We start from the raw sequence: 27,949 nt of genomic DNA, 5'->3' as shown, positions 1-27,949 counted from the left end.
GGAAGAAGAGGTGTTGGCATTGGTTCAGCCAGCGCCGGTTGGTGGCCTAAAGCAGGATTTGATTGTACCAACGGTGCGGCAGGCAGTGGTGTCCCCGAGGTGGAGGGGACAGGAGTGGGTTGGGGGTTGGGCGGGACGGGTCCCCCGATCCGGAGCCGCGGGGCAGCAGCAGAAACGATGAGGAGGAAGATTCAGAAATTGGCCTAAAGGAGGGATCTCCCCCTCTGGCGCGGTGAGTGGGCAGGAGCGGGCGTTCCTTTGCGCCGGCGCGCGGTTTGAGGCAGGGTCTCCAAGGAGATGCTCACAGGTCCTGGTGGAGCAGCCCGAAGCCTCCGGGAGTCAGCTTCAGTCGCCCTGGGGCAGGGGCAGGGAGTGCAGGCTGTCGCGGATAGGCGAGTCGCCCTGAGCCTGGCTCTTAGCGGAAGGGTCGGTGTCGTGCGACTGGATGGTGGGCAGGTGCCATCAGCGATGTTTGACGGCCCTTTCAGTTCGATGAAGGAATTATTTTGGTTACATGGAGCGTGAATGTGTCTCTTCCAGTCTTCTCCGATACCTCTGCAGCCTCATTTATGAAAGTCTTTACAGGCGTCACTTTTCTGCCTTCCCTTTCTGTGATGCTCCTTTGACTGCCCTCTTTGCTTTTCTGCACCACGTGGGTGAGGCTGTCCACTTCCACGCCTTCACACATCACGGGTCTGCCGATGCCTGGAAAGCGTCCACCTCCAGCCTAGGCTGCTTCACGAAGCGCCAGACCCCCCAATCCACCTGCCAGTTAACTCCCCGCTGTGTGACCCTAGAAGCTATCTCCTCCACTCCCACCAGACTGCCACACCTTTGGGTTCCCTATCTTGGGCAGACCTATCCAGTTACCAAAATCACATTCTGGGCAGTGTCTTTGACACCACCTCTTCTGCATTTCCATCAATTATCAAGCCTGTAGCTTCTTAATAGACATCAAACCAATTTCCACATCACTGTCTTCATTTTCACTATATTAAAATTTTCGCGAGTTCCTTGGTTAAATTCAGCACCCATCCAGCTTCCCTGATTCTGGTCTGGAACTATTTCCCCCAGGATAGTTAGGCTGATCTCTTAAAAAAAAAAAAAAAAAAAAAAAAAAAATATATATATATATATATATATATATATATATATATATATGCCTTTTTTTTTTTCCTGCAAAGATCGTGCATTATCCTACTCCAACTCTTTAGTTAGGCCTCCCATCAGCATTTCCATCTTGCTCATTCCCAGAACATGCCAGTCTCTGTCCCGTGTGGTAATTTCATCTGTTGTTCACACTGCCCACAATGGACTCCACTTTTTGCACCCTCCCCAGCCCTATTCTTATTCTCCAGTCTTGCTCTTTGTGTTGCCCCATTACTTTTCTCTTCCCTTCTCTAGACATTATTTGTGAAGGCAGAGGCTACATTTGTCTTACTCAGCGTTTGTTGTATCTCTCACAGTATCATGCCCATACCAGGAGCTCAACAAATACTGGTTAAGCGAATGAATCTCTAAAATGAGAAGCCATTACTTTTCATGACACCCTTTTTTGGTTCCAGAAAAGTCTGAAATAATCTCTGACAGTGAAGCTTTTATTTGTAAAATGTGAATATTGAATTTATAAGTTTTATTTAGATTTCAAGATCCTTGGTAATTGCAAACTACTTCACCTCAGAGTCTATCTTTCATAATTAGCATAATGGTGGTTGTTATTAAATGGCATAGGTTTCAAGTGGGAAATAGAGAGTACAGCATAGGTTGCAAGAGAAAGGCTTTGGAGTCAGAGATACGTGGATTTGCATCCCGGATTCAGCATTTTAGTTCAGTGGCCCATGGCAAATGACTTAGCCTCCAATAAGCTTCTTCATCTGTACAGTGCACTGGTGATAGTACCCAGCTCACATGATTGTCTTAAAGACTAAATGTGGACAATTCATATCAAGTGCACAGTGCCTTATACTTAATAAATTTTTACACGTTTAAAAAATTGAGATATTCACATGGTTGTTTATAGCAGTTTTATTCACAATTGCCAATATTTATGAACAACCAAGATATCTTTTAGTGGGTGAATGGATAAACTGTGATACAGCCAGATAATGGAACATTATACAGTGCTAAGAAGAAATGATCTATCAAGCCACAGAAAGACATGGAAGAACCTTAAATGCATATCACTAAGTGAAAGAGGCCAATCTGAAAAGAATCTGAATTCTGCACATTGTGTGAATTCAACAATATGACATTCTGGAAAGGGCAAAATTTTGGAAACAGTAAAAAGATCAGTGGTTGCCAGGGGTTGGGAGTTGGGGAGAAATGGATAGACAGAGAACAGAGGATTTTTAGGGCAGTGGAAATACTGGATGATATTATAGTGATAGATACATCTCATTATGCATTTGTCCAAACACATAGAATGTACAACACCAAGAGTGAACCCTAAGGTAAACCGTGGACTTTGGGTGATCATGATGTACCAATGTAGTTCATTCTCGGTATAAAAAGTACCATTCTAGTGAGTGATACTGTTAATAGGTGAGATTATGCAGGTGTGAGAGCAGGAGGTAGATGAGAAACCTCTGTACCTTCCTCTCAGATTTGTTGTAAACCAGAGCTGCCCTAAAAAATGTCTTAACAAAAAAGAAAATGGAACACTGAGTGTGAGAATTGTGAAACTTCCATGGTCAGCCCACAGAAGGTACAAATCTATCTTCTAATTCATTCAAGTGCAATTTCTAGGACCTCCTCCTCCTACTTGTTCACACTATCTTACTTGATCACAAGCTTTGGTGTATTGTCAACAGCTCCCCAAAAGGTAAGACAGTTATTCACTCAATGAGTATTTGTTGACCATCTGATTGGTTCAGGGCACCATGTCAGGTAAGGTGGGTCAAAAGAAACTATAACCCATAAAATAGGTGAAAGAAAGGGCCAGAAATGTTGCTCTGCTAGTCAGAGCCAGCTCATCTTTGAGGCCAAAGTTAGAGTGAACTGAGTTTAAGCACTTAGATAGGCAGAGAGGACCTAGAAGGTCATTCACACAGTTAATAAATATTTATTGAGCATCTGGATGTTTGGCAGTGAACAAAACAATGTCACTATTTCTTTAGAATTTATATTCTCAGGGAGAGTAGATCAGGGTCCAGAGGACACAGAATCTCATGCCAGATTATCTGGGTTCAAATGCCAGCTGCCCCACTGCCCGATGCGGGACCTCTGGCAAGTTATTTCATTTTTTGCATCTCAGTTTCCCGTAAAATGGAGTTGTTTATTACATGAATCCATATCGACAAAATTTCTTAGAACTCTGATGGGTACATGGGAAGTACCATGTAAATGTAGCTATTTGTATTTCTTGGGGGTGGGGGGAGAGAAGTAAACAGGTAAAAATAAAGCAGGGTAAGGGGATAGAAAGTGTTTCCCTAGGGACAGGCTGTGTGGCTTGGATTTGGAAATGAGTCTTATATTTTTGAAAGACTTGGTCTATTTCCATAGGAAAGTGAACATTAAACATACTTGTATCTGGGTGACATGTGCGATGATTTAAAAAACCCATGAAACTGAACATTGCCTAAAATAGATGATTTCTTATCATTATTCATACTTATCTAGAGGTCAGTCTTACCCTCATTTCAGCTGAAATTTCAGTAGTCATAATAAAAGGTCATACACCTAAGTCCAGCTTGGGGTTTATTAAATCTTCCACTGGGGATAATTATAATTGACCTGGGTTCTAGCGTCACAGCCCTTAGCAAAGTCACAGTGACAAAATGACAATTGACTGGCTCGCATCTGGAAAAGAAACTAAAAAACCCTCCTAATGAAAGCTAAAATAAAAACTGGAGGCAGAATGGAGAAAGCACAGCAGCCATAATATTGACCCTGGGCCATCAGGAAAAAGTTACACAGTGTTTAGTGTATTGTTCCTGAAAGTTTCAGAAAAGTGTATAGGAAGTAATATTTGATTATTAAAATGGTAAATATTTGTCTAGAAAATTCACTTAGGCTAGCAGAGAGCTGGAAAAATTCCACCAATAAATGAGAGTTATTAAAGCATTAGATTAAGAGGGAAGGCTCTTCTTGACTTTAAATTCCTGTTCTGCTACTTACCAGCTGTATGACCTGGGACACATTGCTTAACCTCTGTGGACCTCAGTTCACTCATCTGTGAAAGGGGACAATAATGGTAGCTGCCTTCCAGATTTGTTAGGAGACTTGTACGAGTTATGGAAAGCACTGAGCATGGCACTGGCATGGGCTAAGCACAAGGGAAACATTTGCTCTTATTACTGCTGTTTTATTACTAGATAGGAGATCTTGGCCAAGTTACTTAGCTTCTCAGTGCCTCAGTTCCTTCTTCTGTAAGTTGGAGATCTAACACTACCCACCACATAGGATTGTTTTGAGGATTAAATGAATATACCAAAATGCTTATTATAGTAAATATTATATTTAAAAAATTAAAATCACGACTATTTTTGATTTTGAAAATAAAACTTTTTTCTCATTTTGTCTATTTGTTATCAATGAATCAAAGTCAGCATATGTAGACAAATGATTAAAAATGAGCCTGACAGGTTCTTCAGATTGAAGTAATAAGTAATATTACCCATGACAATATTTACAAACAGCTATCATAATAACAACTACTTACATTTCTATAACTATTGACAATGCTGAAGGGGTTTTGCTTTATTTAATCCCAACCACTACTTTATGATAGGGTATATTGTTATTTCTATTTTGTGGTGAATGAAGAAACTACTAATCAGAGAGATCCTGGGACTATCTGAGGTCACATGGCAGGCACACATGGAAACCAGGTCTCGTCCACCACCATGGCTCCTTCGGACTACCTCTCAGTGGTGTAACCAGAAGAATTCACATGCTCAAATCTGTGAAGTATTTGAGAACATGTGACATTCTTAGAATGTCCACGTATGTGCTACACTTGACATACATGTGAATACTCATCTTTAGGAGATGGTTTTGTTCTGTTCCTGTATACTCGAGGTAGTCCATATCTAACATGAATAACATTTACTTTGTGGCTTCCTTGTGTTTATGAGATCTTTTTCAAATCAACATTCTGTAACATCTGGATCCTGGTCAACAGTGGCAAACGTATTATTTGCTGATAGTTTTGTCCCCATTATCTTTATTCCCCATACTTAGTGATACTCCAGTTATACATGGAGCTTCCCAATCCAGTTTCACTGGGGACTTTTTCATTCATTCATTCATTCATTCATTCATTCATTCAGCAACCATTTGTCGAATACCTTTGTTATAAACTAACAATGCTGTGCTGGATGCTGGGGATGAGTGAGCGAGCTGCCATCCCTATCCCTGACTAGTTTGTAGTAACTAGAGGAGACAGACACGTGTATTTATTGGATTATTGCCACAATCCTCCCCTTTATTAAGAGCTGCAAGGCAGTGCCTGGTGAAGCTGTGGCCCCACTGAGGATGCCACTGGAAATTACCTTAAAGAACGGATGTTTAAGTTGAGACACAAGAGATGAGTCTTTCAGGTCTTCCTGTAGCAATCTGTTCCTTGAGTCCAGGAATAGAGATCCTGGGGTTTCCAGCAGAACCCACTCTAGAGCAGGGATTCAGGGGTCAGGTGTGGAACTGGCAAGGCAGAGGCATCATCCCATGGAACACCTCATAGGCCTTGTTAATTTTTGTTGTTACCTCAAGAGAAATGGAAAGCCCACAAAGGCTTAACTGGTCAGAGTTATCCATAAAAAGGGTTGCTTTTGTAGCTTTGTGGGGCATGGATTCCATGTTGTTGGGCAGAGAGAGTAAATGGAAGTTGAGGGACTGCTTAGGAATGGATTGCTGTAGTTTAGGTGAGTGATGAGGGAGATGAGGGTATTGGCTATGAGAGTGGAAAGAAGTGAACAGATAGAGACCATATTAGAAATGGTAGAAGAATAGGATTTAATGGCCAAACAACTAAGGGGGTGAGGAAGAGAAAGGTGCCATTTTTTCTGATGTTCATGCCAAAGTGCTGTATTTTGAGATTATCTGTGACTATTTTGTTCCATAAGTTGGCTTTAGACTTAGAGGCTGCCACTCATCCATGTACCATCATCCACCTCTCTCCGTGTTCCTCAGCTCCAGTTCAACTAATCTACTTGCTGTCTCCCCAGACCACTCCCAGGATTTTGCCTCCATCCCTTTATTCATTCACTCTTCTGAAAAGTTCCTCACAAGCCCTACCCATTTTTCTGGACCTTCTTCACGTCCCCAGTTCACAAGCCTTTCCATGACTTTTCAGCCCACAATGATCTTCCTTTCCCCCAAATTCATTTGATTTATAATTTCCTTTAGAAGTTAACTTCCTCTGCTTTTTGACATTCCTAGTATTCCTATTTAGTCCCTTGTAATAGCCTATACCACAAGAAACCCACCCCCCCACCTTTAAGGTCCAATAGCAGTAGTTTCGTATTGTTTGACTTAGGTAATTAGGACTTCTCACGCATACTGAGATGTGCATAGATTCTTTTTTGCAACGCCCAGAAGTGTCTTGTCCACCTTCAGACTATAGTAAATAATAAAATGCACTTAAAACAAAGTGTTACTAGATGAAATGTAATTGAATTTTATGGCTTAAAAGTACTTCTAGTTTCTTATAGTGCCTCCAGTTGTTATGAACATCAATGTGTTTGTTCTCTTCACCCTTAGAAGGTGTAGGGTGTTGGGCTCAGTCCACACTTATTTATTATCACCAGGACTCATTTGTTATCGAGATTTATTACCATGATGGTTAACTTTGGGGGAATACATTTTGACCATGTCTTATTCAGTGCGGTATCCTCAGTGCTTGGCATATATGAGGGGATCAATAATTACTTTTTGAAGGCTAATAATTACTTGTGAATATAATTGTCACCTTTCTCTTACACACAAAAACAGAGAACAGAATGTAATCTTGCTGTGTTTGGGGCCAATGAGAAAAGAGAAACTTGGTGTGCTACTTAAGTTACTTTCATTGATTGGTTAATATAAATTTTCCCCTCATAGCATCTGGACCTTTTTTTCCTTTTCTTTTCAATATCACTGGTTAATATATATCTTTTCAATATCACTGCTTAATATATGGGTCTCTGGTTTCACTTGTTTTAACACAGATATATGACAAACTATGCCCTGAGTAGGTTTGGTTCAGCAGCCACCCAAGGTGTGAACACAGTCATATCACAAACATCATTATATAGAGGCAGTGGACGGATCATAGAAACCATATTCATATCTGCAGCTATTTCCTTTTCCAAGAAAGTATAAGTTTGAGCAGGTATAAAGCTTCAAAAGAAGAAAACGATAATGGTGTCTCTTGCCACAAACTTTAGTGAATTTGGAGCAGCACCTGCAGTCCAACTTGGGTTAGTACTGGCCACAGGAAAATGAGGGCAAAATCTTTTTTTTTTTTTCCCTAAGATTTTATTTATTCATCTGAAAGAGAATGAGAGAGGGGAGGGTCAGAAGAAGCAGACTCCCTGATGTGGGACTTGATCCTGGGACTCTAGGATCATGACCTGAGTCGCTTAACTAACTGAGCCACCCAGGCATCCTGAAGGCAAAGTCTTAAAGAAGTGTCTAACATACAGTAGATGTCAATAAATACTTGTGGGAATGAGTGGGAGACAGAATACAATTGGAATTTTTTATTCTTTATATCTTCAATTGCTTGTTTGAATATAAGATAGAAAATTGTTTAAAGTATAAACGATTTGCACAAGGAAGGTGTCAACTCTACTGACTCAGGAGCAAGGCCATGATAATACTTGCCCTTTAGCTGGGGATGTAGTCCTGCCAGTGGAGGTTCTGTAGCAACTGTGTCTTTGTTTTCCTCTGCATGGTGATATGAAAATACACCGCCTACCTGTTTCACATGAGTGAGGCAGGATGAATGAATGAATGTTTGCGAGCACCGCAGGGTCCAGGAAGTGAAGTTACGCAAGCATCAGTTGCTATTAGATCACCCTTTGCCCTCGGCTAAGGGCCAATGTCAACAAGTCCTCCCTTTTCCATCTACCCAGAACTTGCCATTAGGATTTAGACCACAGAGGTGTACTGGGTGGGCTCCGTTCTTCTTCTTCTTCTTCTTCTTTTTTAAGATTTTATTTATTGATTTGACAGACAGAGATTACAAGTAGGCAGAGAGGTAGAGAGAGAGGAGGAAGCAGGCTCCCCACTGAGCAGAGAGCCCGATGCAGGGCTCGATCCGAGGACCCTGAGATCAGAAGCTTAACCCACTGAGCCACCCAGGTGCCTCCTGCTCCGTTCTTCTTTTAAAGGTGCTTTGTGGCCATGGATACCTTTTATCTCTCTGGGCCTCAGTCTCCTCTTCGGCTAAATAAAGGGTACGGAATCATGATCTTCAACCCATGGCCTATAGATCTGTTTTATTTGTCCCATGCAGGAGTTTTGATTTGCTTCATTTTTAATGTGAGTTTAAATCCCTTTAGAGAGGGTATGCCTCCTCAGGTTTGACTGAAGCTCTGACTGGATCTACTCTATGCCTGTCATGCATTTACATTCCGTTCCTGGGCCTGGAAGGTGTTAGACACCCTCACATCAGATATTCTCTATGGTTTTTACATAGAACATCTGTTTCTGTTCAGCTGGCTCCACACCTATTTCCCACTGAAGAACAATTACAATGTAACGTTAGGGATAAAATCAAGTCCACAGTTTAGAGACGCCGACTCCCTTTTTGAGCTGTAACAGGTACAGGTATAAGCAAGTCATGTTTCTTACAGGAGTTCCTTGACTTTTAGATCACTTTACTTTCAAGGTGTGTGTGTGTGTGTGTGTGTGTGTTGTGCGTGTTTTATTTTCCAGTTATTTGACCCATCTAACTTGACACTTTCTGTGCAGGGTATATTGTTTTCTAAAACACAAACAATTTGAAAAGACCAAGCACTCTATCTCTGTGAGTTTAAGTGTAATTATTCTTTGTAAAAAGGAGACACTTTCTCTATTCTCATGGCACTTTAATTAAATAAACTGCTCAAGTGGCCAATGTTTATCCTGAAGTAATTTTGGACTTACATAAAAGGTACAAAAGTAGTATAGTGAGTTCACATCTACCCTTCACTCAGCTCCCCCCTCCCAGTGTTAGCATCTTGCATGACCATGGCACAATTATCAAGATTAAGAAATTAACACCTAACTAATGCGTTTTGACACACTTTGTTTTCAAAGGACCGCTATTAAGGGAATATTGAGAAAAAAATCTACAGTAAAGTACTCAGAGAAATGTTTTTTGTTTTGCATTGCCAGATAGTTATGGGGCTGAAAATTCTCTCAGTTTCTTTAATGTGTACTTGAGCACAGACAGATCTGTAACTTGTAATCTGAAATGGAGGTTAACTGTCATTCATCAAAGGAAATAAGGACTCCCTTTTGTCGGTACAAGGAAGTTAGAACTTCCTTTTGTGGTAAGCTTCCTAACAGTTTATTTTAGTGCTTTTTCAAAATAATAAACCTGATGTAGCCCAAGTGGTGATTAACTGGAGTCATGTTAAACACTCTTACTGTTTTTACTTTCTAAGTGCTGTTTTTTTCTCAACCATTGGTATATGTAGTAAATAAAGTAAATAATTAATCACCGAAGTGATTAATAAGAAAAAAAAGTATTACTGGGATTTGGAGCTATTTCCTATCATGAATCAAATGGCTTTCTGTTTCATCTTCAGTAAAGATGAGGCCATTTAAGGGTCTTCTGAACAGTTAAGGCAACTGTGGAATAAGAACAAATTTCTGGGTAGAGAATCTGAAAACCGTATTACAAATACCTTGTTATCTAGTTAGTGGGTTTATATTGTACAATTTAGATTAATTACAGACAATTAGGTAATTTTACCATAGCATGGATTTCTTTCTCTGTCATAGGTGTTTACCTTGCAATTACCAAGAGATCATGAGCAAATGAGGTGTGTGTCTCTGGGGACTTCTTTTAGCATTAACCCACATTTCAAACGATAATAGAAGATAAGAATTACTTTCAGAGTCTCTTTAAAATGGATTAAAAAAATTCAACAGTGAGTCAGTACTGTGATTTTGTCTGTACTTGACCAGGGCTGTAAACACCAAACCCGTTTCGCTATCCCATGAGGCGTGAAAAGATCCTTTCTCACCCTTCTGTGATAGTATTTGGGTCCCATGGCTGAAATGTGCAAATGAAAGATACTGGAAGTTCTTTAAGTAATATCACAAGGATTTTGTATATAATCTTTCACTTCTGTGCCCCCTCCCTTTTTAAAAGAAAAAAATTACTGAATTTCAGCTTTCCCACTTAGAATTTCAAGGGAAAATCCACCTGAACATAATTATTTATGTGCCTAGTATTGTAATTTCTTTGGCCTCATCTCATCTGTAAAATAAATGTTAGAAAAATCAGTAGCTATCTTTTTTTTTGTTTTTAGCATTTTGTTTCTCAGATGAAACTGTACACAGAACCCCAGTGAAGTGGGACTGCTCTGGCTTAAGTGGGGAGCCCAGGTTCAGCCCTAACTTCTCAGCCACAGTTCTCCTTTTCTGGGCTCCCTCTCACCCTCTCCTGGTTGCCCTGGAACTCACAACTACTCAGTCCTTGCAGGCTCTGAACTTAGGCAGAGGTTCTCAGAGAATTATCTAGGGTTGCTATGAAAACAATATTGCTATTTGAAAGGAGAGACTTCAGTTTTCTAGGCCATTCGGGTGGTCTTCAGACTAATATGTTATTGGTCCACAAGGAGGTAGTACAAAATGGAGAGTGTTTCGAAATGTTGACAGCAATTCAACATTGCTGTGACATCCAACCACGTGATCTGAGCTGACTTACTTTGTCGAACGGGATATGGACCAAAAGTATTGGCCCATAATAGTATTGGCCCATAATAAAAGTATTGGCCCAAAAAGAAACTTCATAGGTCACTTGAGAAGCACTGTTCATGCATATTATATTATATAGAACTCTAATTTCTCTCCTCAAGACTGATAATTCCCAAGTGTGTTCAAGATTATTATAACATGACAAACATCCATCCGTTGATTTGATTTATGAGGAAGCTCTATGAAAGGTTTCTGCATTGAAAGAGTGATGACACGGGTTTGTTTTTTTTAAATAGTTCTTTTATCCATTGGTCCATTCTTTTTTTTATACAGTAAATATTTGTTGTTTGCCTTCCTTGGAACTAGAGGGTATTATGCTAAGTGAAATGAGTCAATCAGAAAAAGACAATTATCATATTATCTCACTGGTATGTGGAATTTAAGAAACAAAACAGATCAGAGGGGAAGAGAGGAAAAAATAAAACAAGATGAAACCAGAGAGGGAGGCAAACCATAAGAGACTCTTAAACAGAGAAAACAAACTGAGGGTTGCTAGAAGGGAGAGAGGTGGGCGGAAGGGGTAACTGGGTGATGAACGTTAAGGAGAGCATGTGATGTAAGGAGCACTGGTTTTATATAAGACTGATGAATCACAGACCTGTACCTTTGAAAGCAATAACACATTATTTGTTAATTAATTAAATTAAAATAGAGAAAAAAATCCCAAACCAGCCAACTAAGCTTTAAGCTATAGCGCCACCACCCATCCCCCCCAAAAAAAGTGAACCAGGGAGGTCCAATTCCTGGTCTAATGAGGTAATCATGCAATTGCAATATTTTGTGCACATGTTTGCAAAGTGGGGAGTACAAGCTGCCCTGGGGGCACTGAGGAGAAACATCAGGTTTGGGGGGTTAGAGGAGGTTCTCATCCTAAAATCCTAAAATAGTTGTTAAAAAGTAAATACTTCATGAACATTGGTAAAGATGCCTTTGCTACTCCTTGTAGATTATGATACATATATTTTTTGAGCTTTTATACTGTGTCTGTACTGTGCCATGTGCTATTCGGCGTGTGGGGGATGTAGTTGAGTGTAAAGCACATACAGTTTCTGTTCATGTGGGCCTTAGGATCTTCTTCAAGAAAACTAATAAATGGACAAGAAAATTTCTGATGTTGACGAGCTTCAGAAGGAGATAAAAGAGCCAGCCTGGGAATGAGAGAGGAAGAGCAAGTGGCAAGTGCCAAGGGCCAAAGCTTATGGGCAGGAATGGGGTTGCCATGTTCATGAGCCAGGGAGAAGGCCAGTAGGGCTGAAGTGAAGGTGAGCAAGAGGGAAAGGGTAGAGGGATCAGAGAAGTGAACGTCCTGGAAGGGTAAGCAAAGAAGGGAAAGTCGAGGCTGTGCTCAATGTGTATCCCCAGCAAGATTCTTGCATCCTTATCGTCCACAGCTCTCCCACTGGGGTTGGTGATCACAGTGAATGATATGGGTGTCCTACTGAGAGACTCTCCCATCCCTTAGGACTATTTGTATGCTAGGTGTTGGCTTCAATATTCCTTTGCTTCTTACAGCCAGTTCCTGTGTCTCTTTTATGGAGGACTCCCCTCAAGCTTGTAGAGTCCCTTTACCCCCAGACAAGAGTGTTTGGGGGGTTTTGACCTCCCTTGAGGACGTCTAACCAATGACTAAAGGCTAAATAGGAACATGAAAGTCTGCTCCCTTCCCTCAAGTTTAGACAGTCCTGAGACATAATCTGCACTCTGGAGCTCCCCTTGGAATCACACCGAGGCTGCCCTCTGGAGAGCTTTTGATCTAGGTAGCATGCTAGCTTGACTTCTCTGGAGAACACCTCCTCAGTTAAGTACTCTGCCTCTGGACAATTTAAGATGTGAGCTGCTTTCCCCCCATCTCCAGTTTTGGATTATAACCATTGGTATAACGTGATTGCTTTTGTTGATTTAAAATGGGATTAGATGAAATATTTCAGACCATTCCCAACTTCTCGAAGTTTTCTTCCAAATAGTTTCCATTTTAACAGCCATCAAGTGGAAAGGATTTTGTTTTTTATCTGAAAGCAATTGTCTGTTTCTCCTGATTCTGGTGGATTTGTTTACTGTTTAATTAAGTGAAACATTCCCAGAGAGTTATCTATTCTCACTCTTCCAGCTCACAGAGTAGACATTAATCTTAAACTGATAAAACTATTAGATGATTATTTCCTGTTCACACACTGGGTCAATCAAATTATGCAGATTAAAGAGGGGAATAAGATGGGGTGTTTAGCAGGGTATGATCTGGCTAGATATGCTCTCCTTCTGGCAGAAGCTTTTCTACACATTTTCATATGCTAATCCTTGTGGCTTTCATTTCTGTAGCTATGGTTTATGCAGGAATTGGAGTCCAGCAAGCCAATGTGTCTATGTGGAATTTTCCCTCTGTCCTTGAGGGAAAAGTAAAATCAGATTCTATTAATTTTGACTGGATTTCCATTTATTTTAGAACTTTGGGGGCATTTTAATATCCATGTATAAGAAGCACTTGGACCTTTTGCTTTTAAAAATTATTTGCAGGTCGCCTGTGTCATCCCTTTTTCCACCTTCTCCTCCTCCCTCCTTCCCTTCCTTCTTCTTTCTTTCTTTTATAGAAAAGTGGAAGTGAAATCAATCTTTGAGTACATCACAAAACACAGTTTGAAGTCATTAAGTGGATTTTTACTTGCTTGTGGGAAAATCATATGCCTGTGATAGCCTGCTTTACCTTTAACAGTGTTCAGTCTGAGATTGGATATAGTAAATGTTCAGTAAATATTTCTTGGTTGTATGAATCCCTGGTGTTATGTCCTAAGCACAGTCCTAAAATACTATTTTAGTGCTTTTCTTGATGTTCTTCTGTGAAGAGAGCCTTGGTCTCCAACTGATAATTCCAGCTCAACTCTTTGTCATAAATATGACTACTGGAAAAATAATTTTTTAATCCTTACATAAACTTTGTTCATTTCACAAAATAAAGTTTCACTCCATTCTGTTGCAGTGAAACACCCATTGGCACATTCCTTTACCTTTAAATATCTCTGAAACACTTGGAATTGACCTTTGGTTTCACAATACATTGAGGCATGCAATTATAAGACAATAACACATGCTTTCTCATGCCTGAAAATAACTCTGAAGTCAAGCTGTGACATTATAGCACAGTTGGAAAATTTTACATCCAATCAAATTAAATCAATTGTATATTTAATTTTGTATTTGCTATGTAAGTGAAAGTAAGACTGTCTTCAGCTTTTTATTTGTTTATTTTTAGTCTGGAAATTAAAACAATTGAATCAGAAATTGATTAGGGATAAAAGGACAAACAAATAAATAGTTTTCTGTTCAATGGTTAAGTAATCTGCCTTATCTCTTACTTAGCTTTTGAGTGTGAGTGGGAAATAGTATTAAGATTTACCCTAGGAAGGGTGACCATGATGACTACAAAGCTTATCTAGAAGATTGAAATGCTCTTGGGTTGTATTCCCAGACTGGCCAGACTGACTGTCCAGATTGTTTGAAAACAAACTTCAGTTGAGTAAATTTTAAAGATCTTATTGACTTTATTCAGTGATTCATGAATTAGACAACATCCGTTCTAGCAGATAGGAAGGAACTCTGAGGAGCTTCATAGGCAGAAAGGAGCAGGAACAAGGAAGTAATGCTAGTTAAAAAGTAGACTATTGCAAGATTACTTTTCCCTAAAGGGTAACATGGGTTTATCAGGCAGATTATTTAACTAATGCTGATCTGATCATTCCTGCTTGGCTTGTTTAAGTGTTCATATCCGGGAGGGCTGAAAATGTATTTAGATTTGGTTACCTGGGGATTAGCCTAAGTGACTCCATTTTGGGCCTGTTGGCTTGTTTTCAACAGGGAGTTGAGTGAGTGTAGGGGCTATGCAAGACTGGCCCAATTTTTGCTGAAGAACTTGTGACTGCCATTGACCTACCTGGGGATCAGGTGGCAGTTTGGAAGCTTTAGGAATTCTGGAGATCCAGTGAAGTTTTGTGTGTACCTTTGACACTGTAATGCTATTGACAGGTGGGTGGGGCTTTCTCTGGGCTCTTAGGCAGATGACCCATGATGAGGGAGGAACCCCTGGAATTAGAAGCATATAGTTAAGGATACTTGTCGAGACAAGTAAGAGGGCATAAAAGCATTAGTTGGGCTCCAGGTATTTGCTTATAGATATATATTTTCCTGACAAGGAGAATAGTATGTTTGTTATTATATAACAAACATATTTATAACAAACATATAATATGTTTGTTATATTATAATATAATATTATTACGTAATATAATAATATTATATTACATATAATAGTATGTTATATTGTTCAACAAACCAATTGTTTGTTGAACAATTGGTCAGAATATTTGAAAACAAGGGTGACTCAGAGAACAGAAACTCTGGGGCTACTATACCTTTAAACTGTGTCCTAAATGTATCTGAAGGCCTTTGAATGATAAATCATAAATGCTATTCATGTGTTTTTTTTTTTAAAGATTTTCTTATTTATTTTGGAAAAGGGAGAAGGGGCAAAAAGAAAGGGGCAGAAAGAGAAGGGACAGAAAGAAAAAGGGGAGAGACAATCTCAAGCTGACTCCCCACTGAGCACAGAGCCCAATGCAGGGCTCGATCCCAAGACCTGAGCTGAAACCTAGTCGGACATTCAACCAACTAAACCACCCAGATGCCCCGAAATGCTACTCATGTTAACATTTTTTTCCCCATTTTTTTAAATTAACATATATTATTAGCCCCAGGGGTACAGGTCTGTGAATCGCCAGGTTTACACACTTCACAGCACTCACCAAAGCACATACCCTCCCCAATGTCCCTAACCCAACCATCCTCTCCCTCCCTGCCAACCCTCAGTTTGTTTTGTGAGATTAAGAGTCTCTTATGGTTTGTCTTCCTCCTGATCCCATCTTGTTTCACTTATTCTTTTCCTATCCCCCAAACCCCCATGTTGCTTCTCGACTTCCTCATATCAGGGAGATCATATGACAGTTGTCTTTCTCCGACTGACTTATTTCGCTAAGCATAATACCCTCTAGTTCCATCCATGTCATAGCAAATGGCAAGATTTCATTTCTTTTGATGGCTACATAGTATTTCATTGTGTATATATATACCACCTCTTCTTTATCCATTTTTCTGTTGATGGACATCTAGGTTCTTTCCATAGTTTGGCTATGGTGGACATTGCTGCTATAAACATTCGGGTGCACGTGCCCCTTCGGATCACTACATTTGTATCTTTAGGGTAAATACTCAGTAGTGCAATTGCTGGGTCGTAGGGTAGCTCTATTTTCAACTTTTTGAGGAACCTCCTTGCTGTTTTCCAGAATGGTTGCACCAGCTTGCATTCCCACCAACAGCGTAGGAGGGTTCCCCTTTCTCCGCATCTTCGCCATCATCTGTCATTTCCTGACTTGTTAATTTTAGCCATTCTGACTGGTGTGAGGTTGTATCTCATTGTGGTTTTGATTTGTATTTCCCTGACACCGAGTGATGTGGAACACCTTTTCATGTGTCTGTTGGCCATCTGGATGTCTTCTTTGCAGAAATGTCTGTTCATGTCCTCTGCCCATTTCTTGATTGGATTATTTGTTCTTTGGGTGTTCAGTTTGATAAATTCTTTATAGATTTTGGATACTAGCCTTTTATCTAATATGTCGTTTGCAAATCTCTTCTTCCATTCTGTCAGTTGTCTTTCGGTTTTGTTAACTATTTCCTTTGCTGTGCAAAAGCTTTTGATCTTGATGAAGTCCCAGTAGTTCATTTTTGCCCTTGCTTCCCTTGCCTTTGGCGAAGTTCCTAGGAAGATGTTGCTGTGGCTGAGGTCAAAGAGGTTGCTGCCTGTGTTCTTCTCAGGTTTTTGATGGATTCCTTTCTCACATTGAGGTCCTTCATCCATTTTGAGTCTATTTTTGTGTGTGGTGTAAGGAAATGGTCCAATTTCATTTTTCTGCATGTGGCTGTCCAGTTTTTCCAGCACCATTTATTGAAGAGGCTGTCTTTTTTCCATTGGACATTCTTTCCTCCTTTGTTGAAGATTAGTTGACCATAGAGTTGAGGGTCTATTTCTGGGCTCTCTATTCTGTTCCATTGATCTATGTGTCTGTTTTTGTGCCAGTACCATGCTGTCTTGATGATGACAGCTTTGTAATAGAGCTTGAAGTCTGGAATTGTGATGCCACCAACTTTGGCTTTCTTTTTCAATATTCCTCTGGCTATTCGAGGTCTTTTCTGGCCCCATATAAATTTTAGGATTATTTGTTCCATTTCTTTGAAAAAAAATGGATGGGGTTTTGATAGGGATTGCATTAAATGTGTAGATTGCTTTAGGTAGCATAGACACTTTCACAATATTTGTTCATCCAATCTCATGTTAACATTTTTATTGTTGTATTATAAATGAATGTTAGCTTTTGTATATTTAAATAAGTACTATAAAATGACTTTTGTCCTGAGAATATTTTGGAACACACAACCCAACTAAAGTTTTTCCCTCTGGTTTATTTTGGAAGGCATGCAATGTTAATTCTGGGGCATTGATGTTTTACAATGCCTGATCAAGATAAAAAGGTGAAGACCACAGAAAAATCAACTGATAAAAAACAGCAAGGAATCAGCACCAGGTAACCCCTTCCTGATAATTAGTATCTCAGACAGTGGCCAGCAACAAGATTTAATGGCTTTTTGAGAAATAGAGTAGACCCTTGACAATGGTTACTCTGGGTTATGGTATTTACTGGAATGTTTGATTATTTCTAGAGTTCTAAAGGAAATGCTTAGTGTGTGTAGGTTTCCATCTATGAAACAGGCCTCGAAGGGGCAATGCCATCAGGGGGTTGACTAGTTCTCCGGGAATCTTCAGTCGGTTGACATTGTGTTCTTTCTTCTAGGGACTATTCAGATCTTAAAAGACTTCGTTGCCTTTTGAACGTCCAGTCAAGCAAACAACAGGTAATGTTTTCAAAGATTGTGCATGCATTAATAAAAGAGAACTCACATGTTTCTAAAGGAATTGATTTAACATTTTTATGAACAATAATATACCTGTGTTTCTTAGTTCTTAAGTATGTCTTGTTTCTCTTCGTGTGACTGTTTCTCTCATACCTGGTTTAGGTTCTGCCAAGACTCAGGGTCTATAGCCTTTTTATTCTCTTCTCATGGCTGGGCCCTGCTCTATTTTCTGCTTATTGCCATGTGTCCTAATTACCAAAGCCCTTCAGTCTAGAAACAGTGTACGATTCTATTGAATGCCCAGTGTTTGACTCTTTGGAACTTTAGGGAATTTGATTTTTTTCCCAAACACTGATTACTGAGTTTCCTTTCTTCTCCCCTCCATTCCTCTTCATGCTGCCCTGTTCCTACAGTACTGCTCTTGATGCTTGCTGCACATTTTATCTCATGAAAAGACCAGAAATGGATGAATTTGGCTATTTTTATGATAGCATTTTTATATTTTTATTACATGGATAAAAGAATTGCACCTCTGCTTGAAATTATCTTTACACTTTTCTTTTTGGTTTTACTTCTGTAAGACTTGGGAGGATCCCGAGATTTGAGGCCATCCATGAAGATTTGGGGAACAGCACAGCAAATGCTAATTCTAATGTTAACAGTATACAGTCAGCACCGTTAACTGGTAATTATAGGGATGCTTCTTGAACTGCAGTGACCTGGCACCAAAGTCTACTATGCTATACTTGTTTAAGTAAATTTTTTTTAAAGATTTTATTTATTTATTTGACAGACAGAGATCACAAGCAGCAGAGGCACAGGCAGAAAGGGGAAGCAGGGTCCCCGCTGAGCAGAGAGCCCGATGCGGGGCTCGATCCCAGGACCCTGGGATCATGACCTGAGCCGAAGGCAGAGGCTTTAACCCACTGAGCCACCCAGGTGCCCCGTGTTTAAGTAAATTTGTTTAAGAGCTCAAATTGTGGGAATCCTTATAGATTTGGTTATATCCATCAAACTAACTGAGAAGTACATTTTTGTCTATTTATTTATAGTCAAGGATGGTTTACTAATGATTTGATGGCACATAAAGGCCAAATAATGTAGTTTTATTTTGGGAACATTTACTATGTGTCTGGTGTATCACACTGTTTAGTAATCACATCTCCCACTTTTATAGATTAGGAAAATGAGGCACAGGGAATTAAGAGACTTTCTCAAGATCATAGCTAATGGTTGGAATACAGATCTGAACCCAAACACTGCCTCTTTGCAGTATATGCCTCTAGCCCCTAAGATCCCTTTTAAATGATTTGGGAAATTAAATTCCAGTTAAAAAAATAGTTGGATAATCCTTGATTCAGAGTAAACAGGGGCATAAAATATCTTTTCATGGTCAATCCTTCTCTGTTATTCATACTATGGCCCTCAGGAACAATTTCTTTCCATCCAGCTGTGTCAGCAATCACCTTGTTCTTTGTCTATCTCTACGCTGCTAAAAAAAACTCCCTGGCTTGCTGCTCACAAGCCTTCATGAACAATTACCTCCAAATCACATCCATTCTTTCTTAGAAGGTAAGCAAGGTAACTCACATATGGTTTTGGTTGTAGTTCCCATTCTTTTTCACTGTACTTCCTAAGATGTAACCATGATGTCAAAGACTTCTACTTTTTGCTTTTACTATTCCCTTCTCCCAAATTTCTTCCCTATAAAATCTCATCTATTTCTAAGACCCAAATCGAGTGACACCACTTCCGGAAAAAAGGCCTTTTCTTTATTTTGCATTCTGGAAACAATCCTGCTGTTCCCAAAGCACTTTCTTTCACGGTTGTAGCACTATGTTCTTTCTTGTTTTGGAAACATTTATCTACATGTCTTATTTCTAGAAGAGATTACATATTTCTCAATGCCAGCAACTTTGACTTTGCCTCTGCTTTACTGTATCCTCAGTTTAGTTAGTTCTTGGTCACTTTTTGTCACATTGGAATTACGGTTTAAGAATTGAGTTCTGGAGCGTCTGGGTGGCTCAGTGGGTTAAGCCTCTGCCTTCAGCTCAGGTCATGATCCCAGAGTTCTGGGATTGAGCCCCGCATCGGACTCTCTGCTCAGCGAGGAGCCTGCTTCTCCTTCTCCCACTCCCCCTGCTTGTGCGCTCGTGCGCACGCTCTCTCTCTCTCTCTCTCTCAAATAAATAAATAAATAAATAAATCTTAAAAAAAAAAGTAAAAGGAGTGGGTTCTGTCATGAGCATGTCTAACTTCATGACCAGAGTAACAGAAACACCAATGGTGTTGTTATTGTTTTAAAGATTTATTTATTTACTTGAGAGAGAGAGAGAGAGAGCATGTGTGAGTGGGGTGGGGGCAGAGGGAGAGGGAGAGATCCCAAGCCGAATCTGATGTGGGGCTCCATCCCATGACCTGAGATCACGACCTCAGCTGAAATCAAGAGTCAGAAGCTCAACTGACTGAGCCACCCAGGTGCCCTTCTAATGGTGGTTTTTGCCTCAAATTTTCCAACTTTGAAGCTCATGCTGCTAGATCTATTGTGTCTCCTTTCAACACCACTTTCTTGTTAACACCTGGTGGAGTTAACGAAAGTGAATTTAATTATTCTTCCTTCTTTAACCAATTTTAGAATTTGCAGTTTGTTGTCTGACAAGTTCGCATGGCAAAGCTTTTTGTAAAGTCTTATGTATAAAAATGCATATTTGTAATGCTTGAATTATTCAGAAAATAGGTGGTTCTAAGAAAAAATGAAAATGTCCTCAATGATATGAAGATCCTAAGGCTCACAAAATTCATTCCTAATTCTATTTGTTAAACCTTAATTCATTTTTAATTTTGGAATAATAAATGTTATTCTGAACATCCTATTCTCCTTTAGTAAAAATGTTATTCTGAACATCCTATTCTCCTTTTACATCCAGAAAGAATGTAAGGAGGTTTTTACAAAGATACACAAAGTATGACAGTTTATCATAAATTAAAACCAGGGCCAAAAAAGAAAGAAGAACAAGGGTAAGGTTTGGGGACAAAGTAGAGTGAGACACACAGAGATAGTCATTGAAATATGCAAGTGGGTCACACTTGGCTCTGAGGTTATTTAGCAGTCAATTTGAAAAGGGAAATTTGGGAGTAAGGCTCACTCACCTGAATTTCTGATCTAACAAGATCTGGCCTGTTATTTGCAAATGGACCCAAATGGCCAATTAATTGGTGGCAGAGGAAATTTACTTTATGGTTTAGGCAGAGAACTGCAAAGAACTGAATGTCCTTTATCTGAATCTCTAATGAGCCAAGCCACTTCTCTATTGTTTCCTGTGTTCCGTGTTCTACTTTCATTCTTTGTCTTGACTGCTCTATCTCTGTGTGCGTTGTTTAATCACATTAGAGCTTGCCATTCTGTGGGACAGTTTCAACAGTGGGACAGAACACTGAGGGGGCAGGGTTGGAGATTTCACCAGAGGTTTCCACAAATCTTGAAGTAATCTACCAAGAGTTGGAATTTGGATTTTTTCCCCTATATCCAAAGCCACAGGAAGCTGAGAAATTGGTTTGCAATAAGTAAAAAGGGTAGAAGAAAGAACAAATGAATTCATTATAGACCAAGGGTAGAAGAAAGAACAAATGAATTCATTATAGACCAATTACCTTAAAATAAAAGAGGTTTTGATAAATACTTAGGAAAGAAAAGGCATAAGGCACAGTTCCTGTGTTCTGAAGGATGGAGGTCTAGGAAAGGCACTTTAGCATATGATAAGGCAAGACAGTCCTGAAGGAATGGTATGGCAGTGGACGTATGGATTTTGACAGGTATAAGGACTCCACTTTTAGCTCAAATCACAGGAAGAAGATGGTCCTTGAAAAATAGGCCAGTTTTCCATCAGTGGAATTGGTGGAAAGGCAATATCAGTGAAGGGAGTAAAATAATCAGATATCTGATGAAAGGAAAAAATCACAAGCATTTAAGAAAAATGGTGCCTAAATGTTTCTATTGGAAGTAGTCATACCTAGAGCTAGATGACATTGTGCAGTGTCTGAAGGCCCATCTACACATTTTTGTTCGATTCTGTAAGCCATAGGGAGTGTTGACATTTGCAATGAGAAATGACACAAACACATTTTTAGGAAAGTCCTTTGCTTCAATCTGTAGTCTCTTTCCACTCTTACTATTCAGGCTGCTCAGGTACCTCTCATTTTCTAGAACACACATAGCTGTCCTCTGTCTTCCCACCCATAAAAGTCTGTCTGGAATACTCTGAAATACTTTTGGCATCCTGGTCCGTGGCCCACCCTGTACTTCCTTCTACCACAACAAATCCTTGTTCACTCATCCTGCAGCCTGTTCTCATGCTGGTTTTCCCCTCCCTAACCCCATGGGACTCTGAACACCTTGAAAGCAGAGGCCATGGCTGTCCTGCTTCCTGTATGCCCAGTGCCTCATCACACTGCTGACAAATGATATGTCTGGAACAGAAGTGTGGAACGGAACGGATGGATGCATCTGGAAAGTGACGAACAATAAATCTGTTTAGCAAAGAGACAGGGGAGAGAGTAAGCATTCATTCAACAGTTTCACCTTTGAGTATATACTGTGTGCCAGGTTCTGAGAGGTGCTAAGGACACAAAGACAGACAGATAGGATGCTGCCCTCAGGGTGGCCATATTCAAAGGGAAGAGGCTGATCTGTAAACTTGGAGTTGTACCAGGTGTGGTAAGTGCTATGAGAGAGGTTAGTGGAGAAATGCTGCCAGGGAGGGAGTGAACCGCTCTGCCAGGAAGGGGCAGGTCCTCACCAGGAGGCTGTTAGAGCTGAGTCCTGAAATGTGATCAGTCTGCAACACATGCCCAGGCATGGAGTGGTCAAACAGTAAGGTGGTTTCTGGGACAAATGACCGATTCGATGCCAGAACTTGGGGCACAGTTTTATATTTGACTGACCTGTTTGGCTTACTCATGTATGTATTTATGTTATATGAACTTGTGGATTCTTATTTTAGTCTATGGTATATTTATTATCAAATACTGGATAGAGAATCATTCTAAAACTTAGTGGTTTAAAACAACAATGATCATTTACTCTCTCACCCATTTTGTGGGTCATGAATTGAGGGCAGTGTACCTGGATAGTTTTGGTTCAGGTTCCGATGGGGTTGCCGATGGGGTTACCGGGGCTGGCAAGTAGGCGCTATTTGTGGGTGAGAGGCCTCTCCACAGGGTTTTTTGTCCTCACAGCATAGAGTCTGGGGATTCCCCCATAAATCCCTCTACACATGTAAAGAAACAATTTAGTCTTTTCAAATATTGTGCAAAGAGATGACACTGGACTGGAAGACAGGAACAGAACACAGCGAGAGATTTTTCTTACTGGGCAAGGTGGAACGTGAAAAGCAAGGACTGACTCAGGACAGTGTTTCTCATCACTAGAGATACATACACAGATGGTGGAGGTCTGAGCATGTTGGAGAGGGAGGCAGGTTGCTTGGATTTGAATACAAGCTCTGTCCCTTGCTAGCCCTGTGAGCCTTAGGCAAATCACTTAGCCCCTCTCTGCCTTAGTTTTTATCATCTATAAAATGGTATTCATCTCATAGGGTTGTTAGGAGCATTAATTATATTTAATACTTGCAAAGCACTTAGAACAGTGCCTCGTGTGCAGTGAACTCCGTGTAAGTATTGTCCATGCTGATGGTGGTCATGAGGACGAATGATTGAGTCCTGTGCCTTTTGAATAGGCTTCAAATCCAAGTGCTTGGAAGTCCATCACTTGTGGGAAAGGACAGGACACACTTTAAAATGATCTATGTCAATTTGTGTTATATTTATTATGTCCGAAGTTTCAGATCTTGGGCTGCCCAAAATAATCTGTCAAATGTAGTATGCTTTAAAAGAGCTAAAGGCTTAACATTAAGAAATATGTAAGAGGGAGCTCACGTGGATACCCTGATTGTGATTATACCAGGTTGATGAATGGTATCATACAGATTTCACTGGACCTCCTGCAGTAGATGGTGATGAATGTGGAGACCAATTGGGGAGGCAAGGGAGAAGGCTGTGGATTGGACTCTGAACTCACATTGTTTTCATCTGAAGAGGGCTGGTTGCTTCAAATTTCCTTCTAATAAGTTCATGGTCTTTGCAACTATAGCTGCCAAGTCCGTCTTATCAACTGAGTCTCCATGAGTTGATTCCCAATGCCTATTCTGCCGGCATTGGGAATCAACATTCCCGGCTGCCTATTCTGCTGGCAAAGAGGACGGCTGCAAGCTACGGCATCTTCCCACCCGTCTTCCCTGAGTGGACTGGATTATTTTTCTCTCTGCTGGCTACCTTCCCTCTTGTGATCAGTATTCTGGGAGTTGTGGGAATGGCAGGTGGTTTGAAAAAGCTTGGACCTGGAAAATCCACTTCCTGTTTGCTAAGTAGTGATGTTTCCTGTGTAACCCCGGAACATTTGCTCATTGCTGTGACTTCATGGCCAGTAGCATTTAGGATATCACACCCAGGGGTCATCTAATTTGTAAGGACACATTTTATTTGGTTAGCAAGTTTATCTGCATGATGAGAATAATCATGAGGATTATTAGAGTATTTATAAAGCACTTGGAAACTATGCCACGCACGTAACGAATGCTTTATAAATACTAACTCACTTAGTTTTCATAATAACTCAGCACATAAGTATTATGTTATTATTATTTTTATTATATATATGTGTGTGATATATATAATATATTATTATTATTATTTCCATTTCAATGATGTGGAAACTAATACACAGGGAGATTAGTAACATTTCCAAGATCATGCAGCTACCTACTGGTAGTTTTAAACCCAGGGCATCTGGCCAAGGGTTTGTTCTCTTAGCCAATAAGCCTTACTCTTTTGGGTGCCCGTGGCCTGTTATTTTGTGGTGTTTGTGGCCTGTTTGGCCTGCTATACTGAGACAGAAAGGTAGTTTAACAGGATGAAAGATTTATTATTAATGTTTTGAAAATGCAACTGTGCTGGCACATGATGAAGAAAGATTTTTTTTTTTTTTTGCTAGCCATTGAACAATGTATTTTTTAATTTTATTTTGTTTAGAGTTTTTATTTATTTTTTGAGAGACAGAGAGAATGAGAGAGGGGAAGAGAGGGGAAAAGGCCAGAGGGAAAACCAGACTTTCCACGGAGCTGGGAGCCAGATGTGAGACTCAGTCCCAGGACTCTGGGATCATGACCTGAGCAGAAGGCAGTCAGTCGCTTAACCAAGTGAGCCACCCAGGTGCCCAACAATGTCCTTATTATAATGCATCTTTCTATAAGCTGACTGCCTAATGGAAAGTCAGACATACTCTTTTTGGATAGGGAGATAATATCTTTTTGCGGAATTGTGTCAAATATTTGGGTGATAAGTACAACATATAGTTGCTTTATTTGATAATTATAATACATAGAATAAAAAGTAGATCTTTTATTTTTTATATTATGCTCTACTTACCTCCTCTGTAATAATTTCACTAGCTATAGAATATCCTTCATTTGTACTTTGGAAAGAATAAGGTATTTGCACTATGCTCAGCTTTATCACGGTACAAAAAACAATCCTCACGATTATCCTAATTATTGGTACGTATTGGGAAGTGAAACTATTTTAGTATTGATAACTTAGAATTTATTATATAAATAATTAAAGTTCATATTGTAAACGGGGACATATAGTTGCTATAGTTAATTTAAGCAAATTTTTTCTTTTTTTTGAAACAAAATTTTACTTTTCTTTTGGTGAATTCATGACTTTTATAAATATGATTGACTAGTCAGGATGTTCGGACTCATTAAAAGAGATCGACTCCTCTTTACCTTTATGTCCCCGACACCTGGCAAGCACTGTGTATGGCTAGCAAGTGTTGACGAATGAATGATGACTTATTCTCAGTTTAGGGTTTCACGCTCTACCAGAGAGTTCTAGCTGGATCTGGAAACTCTATTCTGGTGGCACAGTTGAATCACCCAAGAAGCTTCGAAAACTCCTAAGGCCCGGGCCTGACTGTGTTCAAAGTTCTCATCATGTTGAGCTACCACTATAATCAAGGCAGACTAAAAATACGTAGGTAACTGAAAGGTATGACAGGCAGTGTTACAAGCTATGAAGAGAAATAAAGCAGCCTCAGGTAGCAAGAATAAATGTTTTAAGTCAAAGATGTTTAAATCTTGGGAAACTACATTGGCTTGGCTACCATGGTAATTATTTGTTTGGGAAAAAAACTCATTCCCTTTATTCGGCCTCCATCTACCCCTTTCCCACATTTTGTTACTTTCTTTATTGTTACCCTCATGGGTTCTGTGCTTCTGTTTCCATAGCTTCCAGCCATTAACTTCGATAGTGCCCAAAATAGCATGACGAAGACCGAGCACGCCATCAAGGTGGGTGGACACAGAGCCCGAGGTCAGTGGCACGAGTCCACGGAAGCTGTTGAACTTGAAAATTTTAGGTAAGAATGCAGTATCTCCCTTGTTTTCAGCAATCTATTCTAATTAGTTCAAAACTTTGTTACAGGAGCTAAACTTTTAAGCTGTCTCAAAATTTATCATAAGGATTCTTAATAATTTTCATTATGCTTAAATCATTTCCAGAATAGTGTGTAAATACAGCTTAATGACTGCAGCCGGAGCCGACCTGGGTGTTTCAGGACACCTTGCTGCCATACCTTTGGCACTTGTTTCACGAGAAAGAAGTTCCAGGTTGTGGACCTGGCCTGGCTAATTCCAGACTTTGTCTTCAGCCTTTGGCCTGTCCATACGCTGCCAACAGTGAGGAGGCATAAAAGAAGCCATTGCTATGAACAGATGTGGTGGCAAAGGACTGGGATTGTCAAAGCAGCCGAGGTTTTCAGTTCAAGGGATAGCACCTCACCTTTAACATGGTTCCTCTCTCCTGTCACCATTTAGATCTCCTAGAAGTTGCATGTTCTGTGGGCCACTCCCCTTCCAGGAGCTGGTTCTCTCAGTTTTACAGTGTGCTGACTTCATTTGGCAATAAGTGCCATGTAAATAATGAATGGCATGAAATATCAAGATGGATATTCTAGAATGATCATTTATTTATTTGGTCTAGACTTTGTCTCCCTGTCATTTTATGACAATGAATTTAATATTCCACAAAATCACATGATGTTATACAGTTTCGATTTAGTGAGGAACACTAAATTCTTCAAAAATTCTTACACAGTCAGTCTACTTGTATCCGGGTACTAAGAATGCATTACAGCCCTCACCTGGCTAAGGTAGGGACACACTGTCCAATGACATCTGAAAGACTGCAAAGGCAGAAGAGTTCAAATGGTAAGACCATAGAACTTGCCTTTGAGGTGATACACTCATGTAATTCCAGCCTATTTGGTCTGGATCTTAAACCAGATCTATTTTAATATCCATAAAAATAGTATAATCGTATATTTTATAACGATGTCACCATTTTGTGCATTATTTCTATCCTCTCCCAGTTTTAAAGTGGACTGTTTGGCAGTATTTGTAACCTCTTTAATTGGCTATATCAGAAGAAAGAAGCTGAAGATAGGATACCTCCAGACTTGGTGGTATGCACACATGTACACACACACAGAACATACACATACACATACACATACACAGCAACTAATCAGCAACCACAACAATAGGAACTTTCACGGTTGAAAGGGTTTAGGCTGTGTTTGATAAATCCCACAAGGAGATATGTATGGTAAGCACTGGTGTTAATAGCTATAGCAGCCAATGGGGTTGTGGGTGCAAAAATGCAGGGAAGAATTGCTTACTGCCTCATGCACAATGTCTAGATAATATGTCCTCATCATCCTTTCTCTTTGTATCCACTTTTACCCCCCTCCAAACAAGTTTAGCTATGAAGTATTTATGAGTATTTATAATTTAGTTAAATGATGAAATTAAGTATATATGCTCAGTTATAATCTTCATTGTAATTATTATTGACTTTCTGGTTCCTTTTTTCTTTAATTATTTCTTTGACAGACAGAGATCACAAGTAGGCAGAGAGGGAGGCAGAGAGAGAGAAGGAAGCAGGCTCCCCGCTAAGCTGAGAGCCCGATGCAGAGCTTGATCCCCGC

General features: G+C 39.9%; 1 protein-coding gene across 9 annotated transcripts in view; it reads left to right on the top strand.

Annotated features, from left to right (window-relative positions):
• NEK10 (NIMA related kinase 10) overlaps positions 1-27,949 on the top strand; it is a 240,002-nt gene continuing 212,053 nt past the window's right edge. For 5 of the 9 annotated variants that reach the window (XM_082687003.1, XM_082687002.1, XM_082687000.1 and 2 more), the window contains exons 1-4: positions 1-232; positions 17,406-17,516; positions 17,784-17,844; positions 26,190-26,320. In XM_082687003.1, the coding sequence (XP_082543129.1) occupies positions 17,443-17,516; positions 17,784-17,844; positions 26,190-26,320 (266 nt within the window). In that variant the 5' untranslated portion in view covers positions 1-232; positions 17,406-17,442. Of the gene's footprint in view, positions 233-17,405; positions 17,517-17,783; positions 17,845-25,858; positions 25,936-26,189; positions 26,321-27,949 lie in introns of those variants that run through there. The other 4 variants (XM_082686999.1, XM_082687004.1, XM_082687006.1 and 1 more) reach the window with 4 other exon arrangements.

This window comes from Mustela nivalis (genome assembly GCF_964662115.1).
Source record: "Mustela nivalis genome assembly, chromosome: 1".
NCBI lineage: Eukaryota > Metazoa > Chordata > Mammalia > Carnivora > Mustelidae > Mustela > Mustela nivalis.
Note: the sequence above shows the minus strand (reverse complement) of the source record. Positions and strands in the feature narration are given on the sequence as shown.